This window comes from Micromys minutus, assembly GCF_963924665.1.
Source record: "Micromys minutus genome assembly, chromosome: 22".
Taxonomy (NCBI): domain Eukaryota; kingdom Metazoa; phylum Chordata; class Mammalia; order Rodentia; family Muridae; genus Micromys; species Micromys minutus.
Window position 1 is genome coordinate 13,177,571 of NC_137957.1, and position 15,855 is coordinate 13,193,425.

Sequence of the window (15,855 nt, forward strand, 5' to 3'; positions counted from 1 at the left end):
TTGATAAATTCGTATGTCTTTATTTATGTCAGCACGCTAATATATGTGTAATACATGTAACATATATACATCTGTGTGTGTATATACATATGTACATATGTTTGTCATGGTTTTGGAACAGTTTTTTTTGGAGAAGAACATGGTTCAACGATGTTTACAAGGTATGTTTTAGTTTTGTTTTTTTTCTTTGTTATTCTAGCTCTGTTTCAATGTTTTAAAATATTAAAATTGTTTTCTGTGTGAAAACAAACATATGCCTTGGGAACTGTAAGAACCATGGGAGGTGGACTTCTTGCTCCCACTACCAGCAGAGGCAGGAGGTTCTCAGAGGCCCGGCCACCCCCTGCTGTTCTGTCTGGCCATTTTTTACCTGCAGCCAGCTACTTCCACAGCAGGGTGTGTTTGGCTTAGGTTCCTGCAACTGGTTTTACAAATGATTGGAGAGGCTTGCTTGGATTTGATGGCAACAGTGTCCCTCTTGTTCTGTCCCCAAGGCTGCATGAAGCGTTCTCTCTACCATGCTGCCCCCTAGAGGCCTCGTTGGGACAAGGGCTGAGCCATGGGAGGAATAGTTAACTTTTTTGCCACCTTTTTTCTAAAGGCTCTGGGTAGGCATTTCAGCATGATTCCTGACTCCTCACTCCCTTCCCCAAGACAAATCACAGACATGAGAATTTCTCTTCACTAAAGGCAGGTCATGGAAGCAAGTCTTCTGTCTCTTTCTGTCTTGGAGCTGGACCTCAAGGAATCATCAACTTGTGAGGCTGGAGAGATGGCTGAGAGCTTAAAAAGTGTTGAACTGAAAAAGATCAGTTTCCAAGCATCCACACCGGGAGCCCACAGCCTTCTGCATATAGCTGTCTCAAGGGAGATCTCAGGACTCTGGCCTCTGTGGGCCCCTGAGGGCCCCTGAACTCACAGGCCACACCCACACATGTCCACATAATTAAAAATGAAAACACTTAGAGAAAAGGAAGCGACCTTGGGTTGAGTTCCATTCCTCACACTATGTCAATAGTATTGTTAATAAAAAGAAAATTATTTGTCTGAAGTGCAGCATGAGACTCCATTTCTTTTTTATTTTTTTAAAGATTTATTTATAAACACACTGTAGCTGTCTTCAGATACAACAGAAGAAGGCATCAGATCTCATTACAGATGGTTATGAGCCACCAGGTGGTTGCTGGGATTTGAACTTGGGACCTCTGGAAGAGCAGTCAGTGCTCTAAACCGCTGAGCCATCTCTCCAGCCCCCCTCCCCCCATTGATTCCATTTCAACTGCTGTTTATGCTTCACTGCAGGCTTGTGTAGTGAAGATTCTATTAGCATTTCACAACTGCCCCACCCCTATTTGGAGAGCTTGGGGAACAGTGCTTCTTGCCCGGTGACTTTCTTTGTATTTTATATTAGCTCATACAGGTGGGTATCTCCCAGCCTTCTGGGAGCTGTTCTCATAAAATGAGTATGAGGAAGGGGGCCAAGGGAACCCAGATTTATAGCCATGTAACCCAGGACTTTGTTAGTGTCTAACGTGTAGTGAGTTTGGGGGACTAGAAGAGGCCATCTTGCAGGTGCCCGCCGCAGGATTCCTCGCTTGCTGGTGGGGAGTTTTCGTATCTTCCAGGCTCACACCGTGGATCAGTGTTGTGAGTGTAACACACAAGAGGGACAGACTTCTGAGGATTTGTTTTTGTTTTCAGTATACAAACACTGCATTGGGGTGCTGTCAGGTGGTTCTAATTCGGTGTTTTGTTTTGCTGAAAGGGGAAGTCTCTGGTACAGCCTAGGTCAACATGTCAACCAGGTGCTAACCATGTACCAGGCCTTATTTAAAAGGCTGACGGTGTAGCAATGTATCTGTTACACAGGCAGTGGATTAATGTGAATGTTACACTCAAGGGTGAGGAAACACTTTGCAGGGCGGTCCCAAGGCAAGGTGTGAGTGATTGGCAGGCCTCTGACAGCCTGGCTTCTCAGCCATCTTGTTCTCAAGCTCCATAAAGTGTTCCGCAAACTGGTTTGCAAAGAACAAACACTACATCCCCTCTGAGGGGCAGATTTTGAAAAGCAGGCTTGTTCTGGAACAGAGGGACCTTTTCACCCATTTATTTGCTTACTGGTGATTAAGCTTCATTGATGGGAGTGGGGTCATTAGGGTGGTGGTTCTCAACCTCTGGGTCATTACCCCTTTGGGAGTCGAGTGGCCGTTCCGTGGGGGTGACATATCAGATCTACTGCATATCAGATATTTACGATTCATAACAGTAGCAGAATGACAGTTACGAAGCGAATAATTTTGTGGTTGGGCGGGGTCACCAGACCTATGAAAGAGACACAGCCTTAGGAAGGCTGAGAACCACTGATTTAGGGCCTAATCCTAAAATACAGAAGGAACTGGCTTGGGTTTCCTTTGAGGTCCAATACCTGGGAGGAGTAGGGGGGCAGGGAACCGTTTCCTGTGTTCCTCTTGCAATTGGTCAGATAAAAATTCCAATTAAAGAAGGATCGGGAGCAAGCCAGGCAAGCCACCCTAACTTGCTGTTGGGTTGAGCCTCAAGACAGGCACCAGCTTTGCAATAAGTATTTAGTCTGCCCTGGGCCGATTTCCGACGCCAGCCGATACTTGCTTAATTTGTGTTGTAGAGAGAGAGAATCTCTAGTCAACAGGGTGGAGAGGAAGGCCCGTGGAAGCCTGAAGGGGCGGGTCAGCTGAAGAACCACTTCCAGGTAAGCCCTATCTTTCTGCTGGGTGGGTTTAGGCTTTGGTTTGGTTTCTGGTCTGGTTTCATCTTGTTTTGCCTTGCTTTTTGGCAAACCACTCCCAGTTGACTGTGGAGTGATAGGGGTGAGAAGCACCTTGTGATTTAAAGCTCTGGTTTCTGAGAGACACCCCTGTGAAGACATCACAGACTTCATTTGCACCAGTACAGAGACTCGGCCATCTTAACAAGCTCGCAGCCCCACGCCTGGGCACCGAGCTCTTTGTTTGAAGCTCCTGTCTTTGTTTTTGAGGAAGGTGAGTTGAAACTCTGAAATGTTTATACACTTGGCAGCATAGATCACTACACTTTCAAGGCGTTCTCTCTCTTTGTTCCGGAGAAGGAATTACTTTAGCCAGTCAAGTTTGTGATAACTATTTGTTTTGTTTGGTCTTTTGAGATAGTTTCTATGTATTTCTGGCTGCTCTGAGACTCACTCCATAGTCCAGGCTGGCCTTGAACTCACAGAAATGCACCTGCCTCTGCCTCCCAAGTGCTGGGATCACAGGTGTGCGCTGCGGCACCCAGGTGCTGCCGGTCTTCCCATCACCTGTCTCATTATTTGTAAATTCTGCCCCGGGCCTCAAAAAGAAACTCCCAAGCCTCTCGGTTTTATTAACTGAACAATTTTTCTTTCTGACAGGCTCTCACTTTGTAACCCAAACTGCCCTATAATTTAGTGTGGCGCCATGCTAGATTCCAACTTGCGGCAATCCTCATGTCTCAGCCTCCATAAAGTGAGATTCCAGGAGGAATGACCACCCCCTGCCAGGAAGCGCAACAGTGCTAGGATCTGGGAGGATTATGTGTGGGGAGAACATGGTGTCCCCACCACCCCTTCATGGGAACAAGGTACACTGTAAACAGTCAAGTGTGCTGGAAATGACTCCAGGTGCTCTGAGTGACGGCTGAGGAGGCCAGAGAAGTGGGGGAGGGGTTACCAGCAGGCTACAGAATTTGAGAGTCTTTAAAATGGTGAGCTGGCTTCTGAGGTTCTTTTGACAGCATCTTATGTCTGTTAGGACCATTCTGGAGGTTTTGTATTCTCTTGTTCTGAAGAAAAAAAAAAAAAAAGATGAGGTCATCCTTGGCAAGGGGCACATCTGACATCCCAGTCAGACTCAGTTGCCCCTTGTTTGTTTTTTCTGGGAAATGGAAAAGAGGTCTAAGGAGACTCAATCCAACTGCCTGTCTTTCATGGTTAAAACCCTGGGGTCCATTTCCACCTCCACATAGCCAAGTGTGGAAGTCTGTCTCTAGTCCAGCACTGAGAGGCAGAGGCAGCAGCAATTCAAGGCCCTCCTCAGCAGCACAGTGAGTTCGAGGCCAGCCTGGGCTATGTGAGACCCTGCAAGGATGAAAAAATGGGAAAGGCAGAAGTTGTTGCCACGGGGCTGCTGTGAGGAGGACGTGAGGCAGCGGATGAGGGTACCCGCACACTGCCCATCTCGGAGCATCTGGGTACCATTAGCCTCCTTTCTCAGTTCTTATTTAACACTAACATCCTGTCTGTCAGTCCCCAAGAGGAACCCCTTTCAAAGCAGAAAAGTTTTTGTTTAGGCATCAAAACATCGTATTTGCACATTCAACAGCATTTTGCTCTGTGCGTCGTCCCTTGGATTTTAGATTTTATTTTCCTCTTGCCCTTTGTCCTCTGTTGATAGTGTAGACACTTGGTGGGGTTTAGAAGAATATGAAAGGGGCTGGGGGAGATTGCTCAGTGGTTAGAGCACTGACTGCTCATCCAGAAGTCCTGAGTTCAATTCCCAGCAACCACATGGTGGCTCACAACCATCTGTAAAGTGATTCATTGCCCTCTTCTTTTGTGTCTGAAGACAGCTACAGTGTACTCATATAAATAAAATAAATATAAAGAAATGGATCAATTATCCTAGAAGACCATGAAAATACACCTGTATGAGTTTGTGTGAGGATGTTTCCAGAAATATTTAAGTGAGCAGAGAACTCGATGGGTCTGTGCCGGACCGTCCTGGGCACTGGGGGCTGGTTCATCCCGGGTGCTGGTCTGAGTAAAGAGAAGCAAATGGGTTGTGGGAGGGTGCAAGCTGGAGTTTGGATCCAAAGAAGTCCTCACAAATGCCAGGTGGGTGTGACAGCTGTCTGAAATTCCAACCTCAGAGGGCAGAGCTGGTCCCAGGGCTAGCTGCATATGGAGACTAGTTATACCGAAACCACAAACCTTGGTTTCATTGTGAGACTGTCTCAGCAAATAAGGTAGTGTGGTCAAGAAAGATTCCTGGCCTTTGATCCTGGCAGAAGCAGAGACAAGTGGATCTGTGAGTTCAAGGCCAGCCTGGTTTATGTAGTGAGTTCTAGGTCAGCCAAGACTACACAGTGAGACTTGTCTCAAATAAATGAGTACCATAATTTTGTTTTTAATTTAAATTTTTTGGGTTTTCAAGACTGGGTTTCTCTGCATAGCCCTGGCTGTCTTAGAACCTACTCTGTAGACCAGGCTGGCCTCATCTCAGAGATCTGCCTGCCTCTAATCTACATGCATGTGTGTATGCACATGCACACCTCCACACACACACACACACACACTTTCTCCTCTCTGTAAGCCTTGTTAGTTTCCTAATGTGAAAGGAATTTGGTTTTGTGGGTTTTGTAGCACGTGAGCTTGAGCCTCAGGTCTCCAGCAGGAGAACCCTGTGTCCTTCCTTTGAACTATAGGCACCTCCAGCCCCTACACGATCATGTAAACTCTGTGCATTGAAGGTAGGCAGCTAAAGGAACTAAAGAGCTGGAGAGATGGTTCAGAGGTTAAAGAGTGCCTGCTGATCTTCCAGAGGAGCAGAGCTGCCAGGGCCCGTGTTGGACATCTCTCAACTGCTTGTAACTCTGGCTCTAGGAGATAGGGCACCTTCTCAGGCAGCTGTACGAATGCTTATACACACACACACACAAACACACAAAAATAAATCTGGGGTTTTGTTTGTTTCTCTGAGACACGCTTCTCCATGTAACCCTGGCTGTCCTGGAACTCACTGTGTAGACCAGGCTAGCCTTGAACTCACAGATCAGCTTGCCTCTGCACCCTGAACTCTGAGATTAGAGGTGTGCACAACCGCTGCCCGACGAAAATGAACTTTTTAAAAAGAACTAACATAAGGTAATGCTTGTGGGGTCTCAGGTGTGAGCTGGTGACTTATATTTCCCTGAGGTTCACCCATTTTGTCTCTCTGGCTCTCCCTTTGAAAGCTGGCTTTTTCTCTTCCGTTTCTGTCACCTTCAATTTTGACTTAGGAGAAGTTTTTGATCTTGGCCTTATGGGTTTGGCCAGACATGGTTGTGGAGGCCGAAGGTGTGTGAGCCAGAGGGAATTGGATCTGTGGCGCGGCTACTGCCAAGTGTCTGTTTGTATTTTTAAAATGTATGCTTACAGAAGGAAATGGATTTAAACATAGAACACTGGAGCGTGTCGGGCGATTGGCCGATTTACAGCCTTCTGCTATGTCATAGAGGCAGTTACAGAGCACGTTCTTTCCTGACATCTGTCATTTCTAAGTCAAGGCGATGCCCGGTGATGCAGACCACAGACCGAAGCTGGAGGCCTCCATCTGTGTTTTTTGCCACAGTCTCTATGGCTGTAAATTCTCACCCCCTTCCTAAGTGGGAGCATGGAAGCTTGCTTACATCTATCACCCCAGCACTCCTGAGGCTGAGGCAGGAGGAGTGTGGCTTCAAGGGTAGCCTGGGCTACAGAGTGAAGTCCTGTCTCAATAGCTCTCAGGGATAATCACAACAATAAAAACATTGGGGGTAGGGCGCTGGAGAGATGGCTCAGAGGTTAAGAGCACTGGCTGCTCTTCCAGAGGTCCTAAGTTCAATTCCCAGCAACCACATGGTGGCTCATAACCATCTGTAATGGGATCTGATGCCCTCTTCTAGTGTGTCTAAAGACAGTGACAGTGTATTCATATAGATAAATAATTTAAAAAATAAAATCAAAACAACAACAAAAGAAAACCCCAGATTCCCTCAATTGGTGATTTCCTTGAGGCCAGACATTATTTTCTCTGAGCTGGGGACTTCCTAAAGGTGTGACAACAGCTTTGTGGGCAGCTTGGAGATGAAAGGGCCCTCTCTAGCCACACCCAGTTGCTGCTTTAAGGCCAGTTCTGCTGTTGCGTTTGCCCCTGGCTGAGCTCTGGGCGGTGCCTTGGGGGCATTGTAGGGAGGAAGCCAGGATCATGGGCCTGAAGGTTCTCAGTCCTCAGTCCGTGAGGGGGCTGGCTCGCTGAGGACTGTGGGCTTCGTTGTGGCAGCATCTGGGACAGTGCAGTAGAACCCGAGGTGTCATATTGACCGAGTCCTCACGTGGGAGACACCGAGTGGCCTGGGCCCTAGGGGTGTGAGCAGAATAGAATGGCTGCAGTCCGCTGCCATCCCAGCGCTCAGAGGAGGCCCCGGGAGGTGCTAACAGGTGCTTTCTGCCTGCTATCAGCTTTGGGGGAACTACAGAAGCCCACTGGAGGGGGGCTGTGATGAGCTGCCAGCCGGGGAGCCCATTAAAATAGTTTCCAACATATGCTGGTACATTTAGCAACCAATCCACAAAGACACATCTACTCTCTTTCGTAATAGGTGGGGACTCGTGGCTATTTATATTCCTGGGTATGTAACATGCGTGAACTTAGTGGGGCGGTGCTGGGTTTGCACAGTGGGCAAGTGGGAGCGCTCAGCTTCTTGGTTTTCTGAGAAAAGTGCTGCAGGCTCCTGGAATGCCCTAGCTGTTTGGTTTTCTGTTTGTAATCCTCCTGCCTCCAGGAAGATAAGGACTGAGGAGGAAAGACCACAAACTGTCATAATGCCGGGAGTACAGTCACCGGGCACTGAACCTGAACGATGTAGCTCTGTCCCCTTTGGAGATAAGTTGAAGAACTGTTCTGTTCTGCTGCAGGAACCTGTAATTAAAGAAGGCAAAAAGAAGGGACAAATCCTGAGACTGCAGAATGAGCAAAGCTTAACAGAAAACTGGATGTGAGGCAGAGGCTGTAACTCAGTGGTGGGGCAGGTACTTAATGTGACCTAGCAACCCTCCTGTCTTGGTCTGCGTTTCTGTTGGCTGTAATAAGACCCCAAAACCAAAAGGAGGAAAGGGTTTTGTTTCATCTTCCATCATCCTGGGAAGTCAGGGCAGGACCTCAAACAGGGCAAGAACCTGGAGTCAGGAGCTGATGCAGAGGCCATGGAGGGGTGCTGCCTACTGGCTTGCTCCTTATGACTTGCTCAACCTGCTTTCTTATACTAGTCAGAACCACACACCTAGAGTTGACACTGCTTGCTTTTTTATACACCCAGAACTGTGGTACCACCTCCAGAGAGTTGGGCTCTCTCACATTCATTATCAACCAAGAATTTACCAAGGGCTTACCCACAGTTCATTCTGGTGGAGGCATTTTCTCAGTTGAGGTTCTCTCTTCCCAAATGACCCTAGCTTGTGTCAAATCAAAACTATCCAACATTGGATCTGTACCCCCATCTCCTCCAGCCAAAAGACAGTCTAAAAGGTCCATCTCCCCTCCCCCCTTTTTTAGAAGGATGACCCTGGATGAGCTTGCCAAGGGAATGAACATAGTTTTTGGTTTTGTTTGTTTTTAAGATTTATTTATTATATATAAGCACACTGTAGCTGTCTTCAGACACACCAGAAGAGGGCATCAGATCCTATTACAGATGGTTGTGAGCCACCATGTGGTTGCTGGAATTTCAACCCAGGACCTTTGGAAGAACAGTCAGTGCTCTAACCACTGAGCCATCTCTCCAGCCCTCCCCTTTTCAGACAGTTTTGCAGTGGCCTAGAACTCACCACCCAGCCCAGCCTAACCTGGAGCCCACAGCAGTCTTTCTTGGCCTCTCATGTGTGGGGATGACAGGTGTGGTGTCATCAATCCCAACATTAAACCTGGATCTTTGAAATCCTGATTTTGATCTTTAATATTTTACCAAGCAGCTTTTTGAGCTTTGAAAACCTAAGCTGGGGGCTGGAGAGATGACTCAGTGTTTAAGAGCACTGACTGCTCTTCCAGAGGTCCTGAGTTCAAATCCCAGCAACCACATGGTGGCTCACAACCATCTGTAATGGAATCTGATGCCCTCCTCTGGTGTGTCTGAAGATAGCTACAGTGTGCTTATATATAATAAATAAGTAAAAAAAAAAAAAAAAGACCTAAGCTGGGGTGGGGGGATCTGTCCAGTGAATTTTGTTGTTTTGAGACAGGTACTCACCATGTAACTCTGGCCGGCCTATACCTTGATAATGTAGACCAGGCTGGCCTCAAATGCACAGAGATTCACTTGCTTTGGCCTCCCAAATGCCAGGATTAAAGGTGTACACTACCATACCTGACCCTGACATGAGATGTAAAGGCTTAAAAAATATAGGTGCTTTTTATTTCTCTGTGTTCTAGGAACCTATTACCTTCAGTTAGGCCAAGAGGATGGAGACATGTGCATGTACACACACACACACACACACACACACACACACACACACACGAGAGAGAGAGAGAGGGGGGGGGAGGGAGAGGGAGAGAGAGAGGGAGAGAGCTCTAAAGTGAGCAGCTTGGGTCTCACAGAGAAGTGGGGGAGGGTCATACAAGTTTTTGTTACATAGTCTCATGTAGCCCTGGCTGACTTCAATCCCTAGTTAAGCTTGGCCTTGGAGCCCTGATCTTGCTCTGCCTCCTGAGTGCTGGGAGTGTTGGGAGGCATCGCCCTGCTCCAAGTGCTTCCCTTTACGACTGAGTTCTAAGAACTCTCCTAAGCTATGGTACTGTAAGGGTTGGTGCTCATATTTCATAGTCACCCATTTGTGTGCATATGTACATGCTTGCTGTGGGTGTGCGTGCACATGCATGTGGAGGCCTGAAGCTGACATTGGGAGCCTTCATTAATTATTTGGTTGAGACAGGGTCTCCCAGTTGAGCAGAGTTCACTGATACTTCCAGTCTAGTTGGCAGGCTCATCCCAGGATTTCTCTCCACTACAATCACAGCTCGGGTCTCCACACCCATGCGGCTATTAGAGATCCAGTCTCATTCCGCACACTGTGCTTGTCCAAGGGGCCATCTCTCCAGATCTTTGGTGGTCACTGAAGAGGATCTTGCTATGTAGCCAACACCGGACTTGACAGAGTGGCTCTGAGTGTTAGGATTGTAGTTGTCAGCTGCCACACCTGGTCCCATTTCTGAGACCTCAGTACAGGGTTTTCCAACTTGGGTCCTGTGGATTCTGTGGCTTACGGACCAGACTTTATTGAAGAAAGGAGGGGGGAAACAAAGACCCTTGTAGAAAATCTGGCTCCTGGCTGGACAGATGGCTCAGCAGTTAAGAGCACTGACTGATCTTCCAGAGGTCCTAAGTTCAATTCCCAGCAACTACATGGTGGCTCATGACTATCTGTAATGAGATCTGATGCCCTCTTCTAGTGTGTCTGAAGACTGACAGTGTACTTATATATAATAAATTTTTTAAAAAAAGAAAAAATCTGGCTCAAAGGGACAGGTACCATCAAAGTTAGTTGGGTCTTCTCTGGTATTGATTATTTGGTTATCAGCACTGAGTGCTCTCGGCATGGCCGTGAGATAGAACTTAATTTCCTATTTCCTAAAGGATGATTTGCATGGCTTCCCCCCTTTATTTTTTTGGTTTGGTTTTTCAGGTGGTTTGTGATCAAGCTACACCCTTGTTTTCTGGTTAGCACTAGGCATCCCCTCAAGAGTCTGACCCAAACATCTGCTGATACTACACATGGTTGAAGGACAGAACTGACTTCCAGAAATTGTCTTCTGACCTGCACACACATGCACATTTGTGCCAAGTGTGTGCACACATCCCCCAGATTAGAACATATAAAAGTGCAGTGTTCATCTTAATGACTTGCCTACACACACACACACCCTTCACCTTAAATGCAGGGTTATAAAGCAGCTCTTCTGACCACATCACAGCAGTTGATGGCTGCTCTGGCTTCTAGACTCCATTGGGAATGCATCCGACCAGGTGACCTCCTGTTTAATTAGCCAGCTGAGAGGTGTTGGGTAAGAGTCCACTGTGGCCCTGAATAGTTTATGAGAGTTATTTCTCAGGACTGTTGGCAGATGAGCAACTTCAATGGATGAGGCAGTCTTCCTCTGGGGCAAAGAGCAGGCTTGCTGCCAACAGGTTGCTTCCACCTAATGCTCATTTGTAACAAACCCACCATGTGTGTTTCCTCAGTATAGGAATTTACCTGACACCCACCAGTGTTGGGGGAGACTGACAGGCATGTGCTACCTGCTAGCCGAGCCCCAGATCCAGAAGTGACTCAACATTGTGATACACACACATTAGTTCTTAAAAGATTTTTAGTTAAGTGTGTATTTGTGTGGTTTCATTTGTGGGCACAGTACCTGCAGAGACCAGAAGGGGGCATTGGATCTCCTGAGGCTGGAGTTACAGGTGGTTGTGAGCCACCTGATGTGGGTGCTGGGAACCAAGCCTGGATCCCCTCTTAACCTCGGAACCATCTCTCCAGCCCCCAAGTCACCTTATCCAGATAGTTGATCTGTTAATTTTTCAATGCTTGACATCTCCTTGGTCTGTGAAGCAACCCTTGATGTCTCTGGCTGGTAATTTGTGGCCAATTGTTTTTCTATGTTGGAACAGAGTCAGTTATCTGTCAGGACTCTCTCTCTCTCCCGTAGGTGAAGAAGCCTCACCAAATTAAGTTTACGTGGTGAACGGGGTGGGACCCAGGACTTTTGTGCACAGAATACAAGCTCTATTGAGCTGTAGCCCCAGCCCCTGGCTATTTTTATGTTCCACCAGCAATGTAGTCGTAGTTGTGATAGACTAGACAACCTTTATGTCTAGGATTAGATATTTACCTCTGTAAGAAAGTTTGACTCCTGCAAGATGTCATTTTTCTTCTAGGGAAAGCGCTCAATCCCCGAGTTACCACAGTAATGCACCATCAAAGGTGAGTTAGTATTTTTTTTTTTAAAAGATTTATGTATTATGAGTTCTGTGGCTGTCTTATAGCATCTGATTCCCTTACAGATGGTTGTGAGCCACCATGTGGGTACTGGGAAATGAACTCAGGACCTTTGGAAGATCAGTCAGTGCTCTTAAGCACTGAACCATCTCACTAGCCCCTAGTCTGTTTTCTTAAAAGCTGCTCAAAGAGGCTGTAAATCACTTTTCAGCATGTTTTCAAGAATAGTTTACAAATATTTGTGTGTATGCAGGAAACTGTGGAGGTTAGAAGAGGCATCTGGTCCCCTGAGCTGGAGTTACAGATTGTTGCTAGCTACCATGCTGGGGCTGGGAACTGAATTGGGGGACCTTTGCAAGAACAGGTGTTCTTAGCTACCGAGCCATCTTTCCAGGCCTTGGATGACTAGCAGGGACTAGTGTCCAAGAGCTTTCCAGGTGGAGGGCATACATGAGGAGAAGCCCATCCTTACTAGGTTGTGGCTAACCTAGCAGCCAGAGGCATATCTCAGGGACAGGGCTGACCCTAATCCTTTAAATGTCAGCCCTGGGTTTGGTCCCTAGCACCATGAAACTAGAGAACGCCAGGAAGCAGCCACCTTCCTGTACCTTGTGAGAACTGCTACTTGTGGACTAAAACAAAGGACACATTCCCACTAGAACAGAAGTCAGTTTTAATTCATTGAAAAGTGCAGCAGTGACCAGGGTCCGTTGAAGGGCACTTTCTAAGTGAGCGGCTGAGAGGACAGGTCCAGGGCAGAGTAGCTTCTACAGCAGGTGATGCGAATAAAAGAATTTACAAAGTCCATTGAGTGCTGGTGAGCTCAAGAACCTCAGGACGCCCATCTGTCCCAGCGGTGATCAGCTGATACCCCTTGCTTTTTCTCAAGAATTCTGGGCTGCCATCTTTCATTAGGAAAAAAGTAAGATGATAAAAGATACTCCTAAATCTGAGAAGACTTCTCACAGATGAAGGTGTAACTTCCATAGCCACTCTTTATATAAAAACCCGGCGCTGGCAATTCACAAGGTGTTTGCAACAGTACCCTTGTTGAACTCAAGGACACTGTAATGTGTACCCTACTTTGAAATCGTGTCTGAGGGGCAGTTTTAAAACTGGGAATCTTTTAAGGCCAAGTCCCTGCATTTCATGTTGGTGTTAATGGTTCTCCCCTTTGCAAAGGCGGCACACGTGGACCTGGCCTTCAGAGGGGGCGTCTAGACTGTGAGTCTGGAGCACGAGGCCGGCCTCCTGCAGTGTGTCTCTCGTGCAGCCGTCTTGTTACTAGCTGAGGTCTACTCGGATGTCTGCAGGAACTGGAAGCTACAGAGACCCACTGTGTCACCTGCTCTGCGTGAGGGCATCGAGGTAGGAGCACCTACTACAGCTGTCATCACTCTGATGTCACCACAAAGCAGAAGAACAGGACGTCACAGTCTGAGGCCTGGTAGGAGCGGCTAACCTTTGTTTGGGAAAAACCGTGGCCAACTTTCACTCGTTCTCTGATGACGGTTAGAATCCGAGTGGAGTGAATGAGGCCAGTATCCACACTCAATTTTGTAACTTTTACTTTCAAACTTAAATTTTCCTCCAGAGGGGCCACAGCAGAGGTGTCCACTCCACTGCCTGCTGGCCTCCCAGTATCACCAAAGTCGCTGGGGTCACATGAGGTAAAGGAATAAACTCAATGGCTGTTCCCCCAGCATGGCCTCTGGAATTCTCAAAGTGGCTTCTAGCTCTGTCTTACGAGTTAAAGCTGAACTCACTGCCTAGAACAGGATGGAACCGGGCTCCTCATTCCGTGCTGTCTGGCCAGCGCTCAGCCCCCCTCTGTGGAAATGTCAGAGTGGTACCAGACTTTAAGGAATACAATGCCATCTGGCAGCGAGGAGCCCTGGCTATTCAGGACTGTGAGAGAGAGCTTCTGTGGGAGCCGGGGAGGTGGAGGAAGATGGTCCTTCCCACCACCGAGACACTAATATTTTCAATGACAACATCAGCTGATTGCAACCAAGCAGGATGACTTGTGTGTGACAATGACACTTGAGAACCCCCAAGGCCGGCACTTTTAAGTGCGGCCCTTCTGCCCACTGATCCAAGAGCCAGATCGGCTTGCTCATGAGCCAACCCCCCCTCCCCCGCGGTTCCTTCTCCACAGTGCTTCTGGGCTCGCTCCGTGCTCGCAGCCACTGAAAAGCTGAGGGCTTCTTAGGGCAGAGCTTGGGGTGACAAACTGCACATTCGCCACACCACAATGAACGTCCTTTCTCTATATGTCCACAAACAGCAGCTCTTCTGAGGGCTGTGCGTGTTTTTGATGGTGAGGGGCTCAGTGTGAAAGGCTATACAGCGCTTTTGGTTTGGGGGCTAGCTACATACCAAAGGCTTTATCTCGCTGCCCTGAAGTATTGCCATTTATCTGAAGAGTTTTACACATTCAGACTTCACCACGCGGAGACTCATACACTGTGCCCAGCCAAGATGAAGGAACAAGGAGAGGACAGAGACCTCAGGAGTGGTGGTTGTCATCTGAGAGACAGGTCAGCCACTTCTGATGGGGTCAGATTCACAGTACTGGAAGTCAGCTGACTGGGTTATTTTCAAACAAGACTTGAGACAGCAAGGCCAGAGCTCCCCGAGGCACGGGCTCCTACTCCAACCACGTCATCGGAGAAGGGTGTGCAAGGATCCAACTGGGCACACCTGCTACAGAGGATGCTTCGAGAACCTTCTCATTCGGACACTGCCGTGATTGCTGAACATGAGACGCAGGTCAAACCTGTATCTGAGGGAAGGAAAAGGAAGATGTCACGTGAACTCTAGCTAGCCATGGAGACTTCAAAGGCACATCCTCCAGCAGAGAGCTGGCCGGAAGGACTGACACACGGAGCAGGAAGCCTGGTCGGAAGAGGCTGTCATGTAAACGTGATTTCAGTCGCTGAGAGCATTTCCCACACAAGCTGTGAGTCGAGGAGAACAAGGTTAACTATAAGAAGCAGGAGGGAGCTTCCTTCACACAACAGCAACAAACATTGCTACATGGCTTTGGCTGGGCTGGAAACTGCTGTGTAGACCAGGCTGCCTCAGGCTCCCGAGTGCTGCGCTCTACGGCAGGGAGGCTAAGGAAGGAGAGGCGAGTCTGAGTCTAAAGCCTCCAGATGGAAGGGCTGGCCTCACTTAACCTCCGCCACAGTTCCGAGATCTTTCTTTTTATAGCCACTGGCACCTGGGACCACATACAAACACAGGTCTCACATGAGTGCTTGTGCTAGGTTTATGAATTTAGATAACTCCAAACTGTCTCTGACCATCAAAAAGAAAGGCAGCTACGTAAAATGTATGGATCCCCCAAAGTGAGTGCTCAGTGGGAACAGCTGTGACACATTGGCAGATCACGGCACTGGGGTCACCAAACCTGCCTGGGGGCAGATCTCTGCAGCAGCACTTTTTAAAAAAGACGTATTTATTCATCATTTAAGTACGCTGCAGCTGTCTTCAGATCCCATTACTGATGGATGTGAGCCACCGTGTGGTTGCTGGGAGTTGAACTCAGGACCTCTGGAAGATCAGTCGGTAACCGCTGAGCCGTCTCTCCAGCCCTGCAGCAGCACTTCTGTAAAGAGCCAGATGCTCTGATCAGGACTGTGGACCATTTAGCCACAGACACTGTGTAAGAAACATGTGTGGCTGGGTTAACAGCTTGTGCCTACAGGATCCAGTCTGATGCAAGAGGATCCTAGAAGGCCAAATGTTTGGCAGAAAAGACTAACCTTGGATGATAAATTAAAAACAAACTCACTTGGTGTTTACATGCAGCCCACAGAGAGCAGCATCTCAGTGCTGAAACGTCAGGGTTGAAATAAAATGCTGGAGAACAAGACCATGTGCAGCCTGTGACCCCGGGCAAATCGCATGAGTAGTTATTGACAGTGACAAGCATGTGCCTGGGCTCTGGAAAGCCGACAACTGATCCATGCCCAGGACAAACAGAGCAACACCCGCAGCCACCGTGCTCTGGCTGTTCATACGATGTGGCGGGTCAGCGTTCCAGCGGCTAAGCCAGCAGGGATGGCTGGCCACATGTCATAATCCCA

The 15,855-nt window shown here is 48.0% G+C and overlaps 1 protein-coding gene across 1 annotated transcript in view; it reads right to left on the bottom strand.

The window, feature by feature from the left end:
* Positions 1–12,422: 12,422 nt before the first annotated feature.
* Positions 12,423–15,855, bottom strand: part of GNS (glucosamine (N-acetyl)-6-sulfatase) — a 32,568-nt gene continuing 29,135 nt past the window's right edge. The window contains exon 14 of the mRNA XM_080935174.1: positions 12,423–14,546. Coding sequence (XP_080791300.1) covers positions 14,468–14,546 — 79 coding nt within the window. The 3' untranslated portion in view covers positions 12,423–14,467. The remainder of the gene's footprint in view (positions 14,547–15,855) is intronic.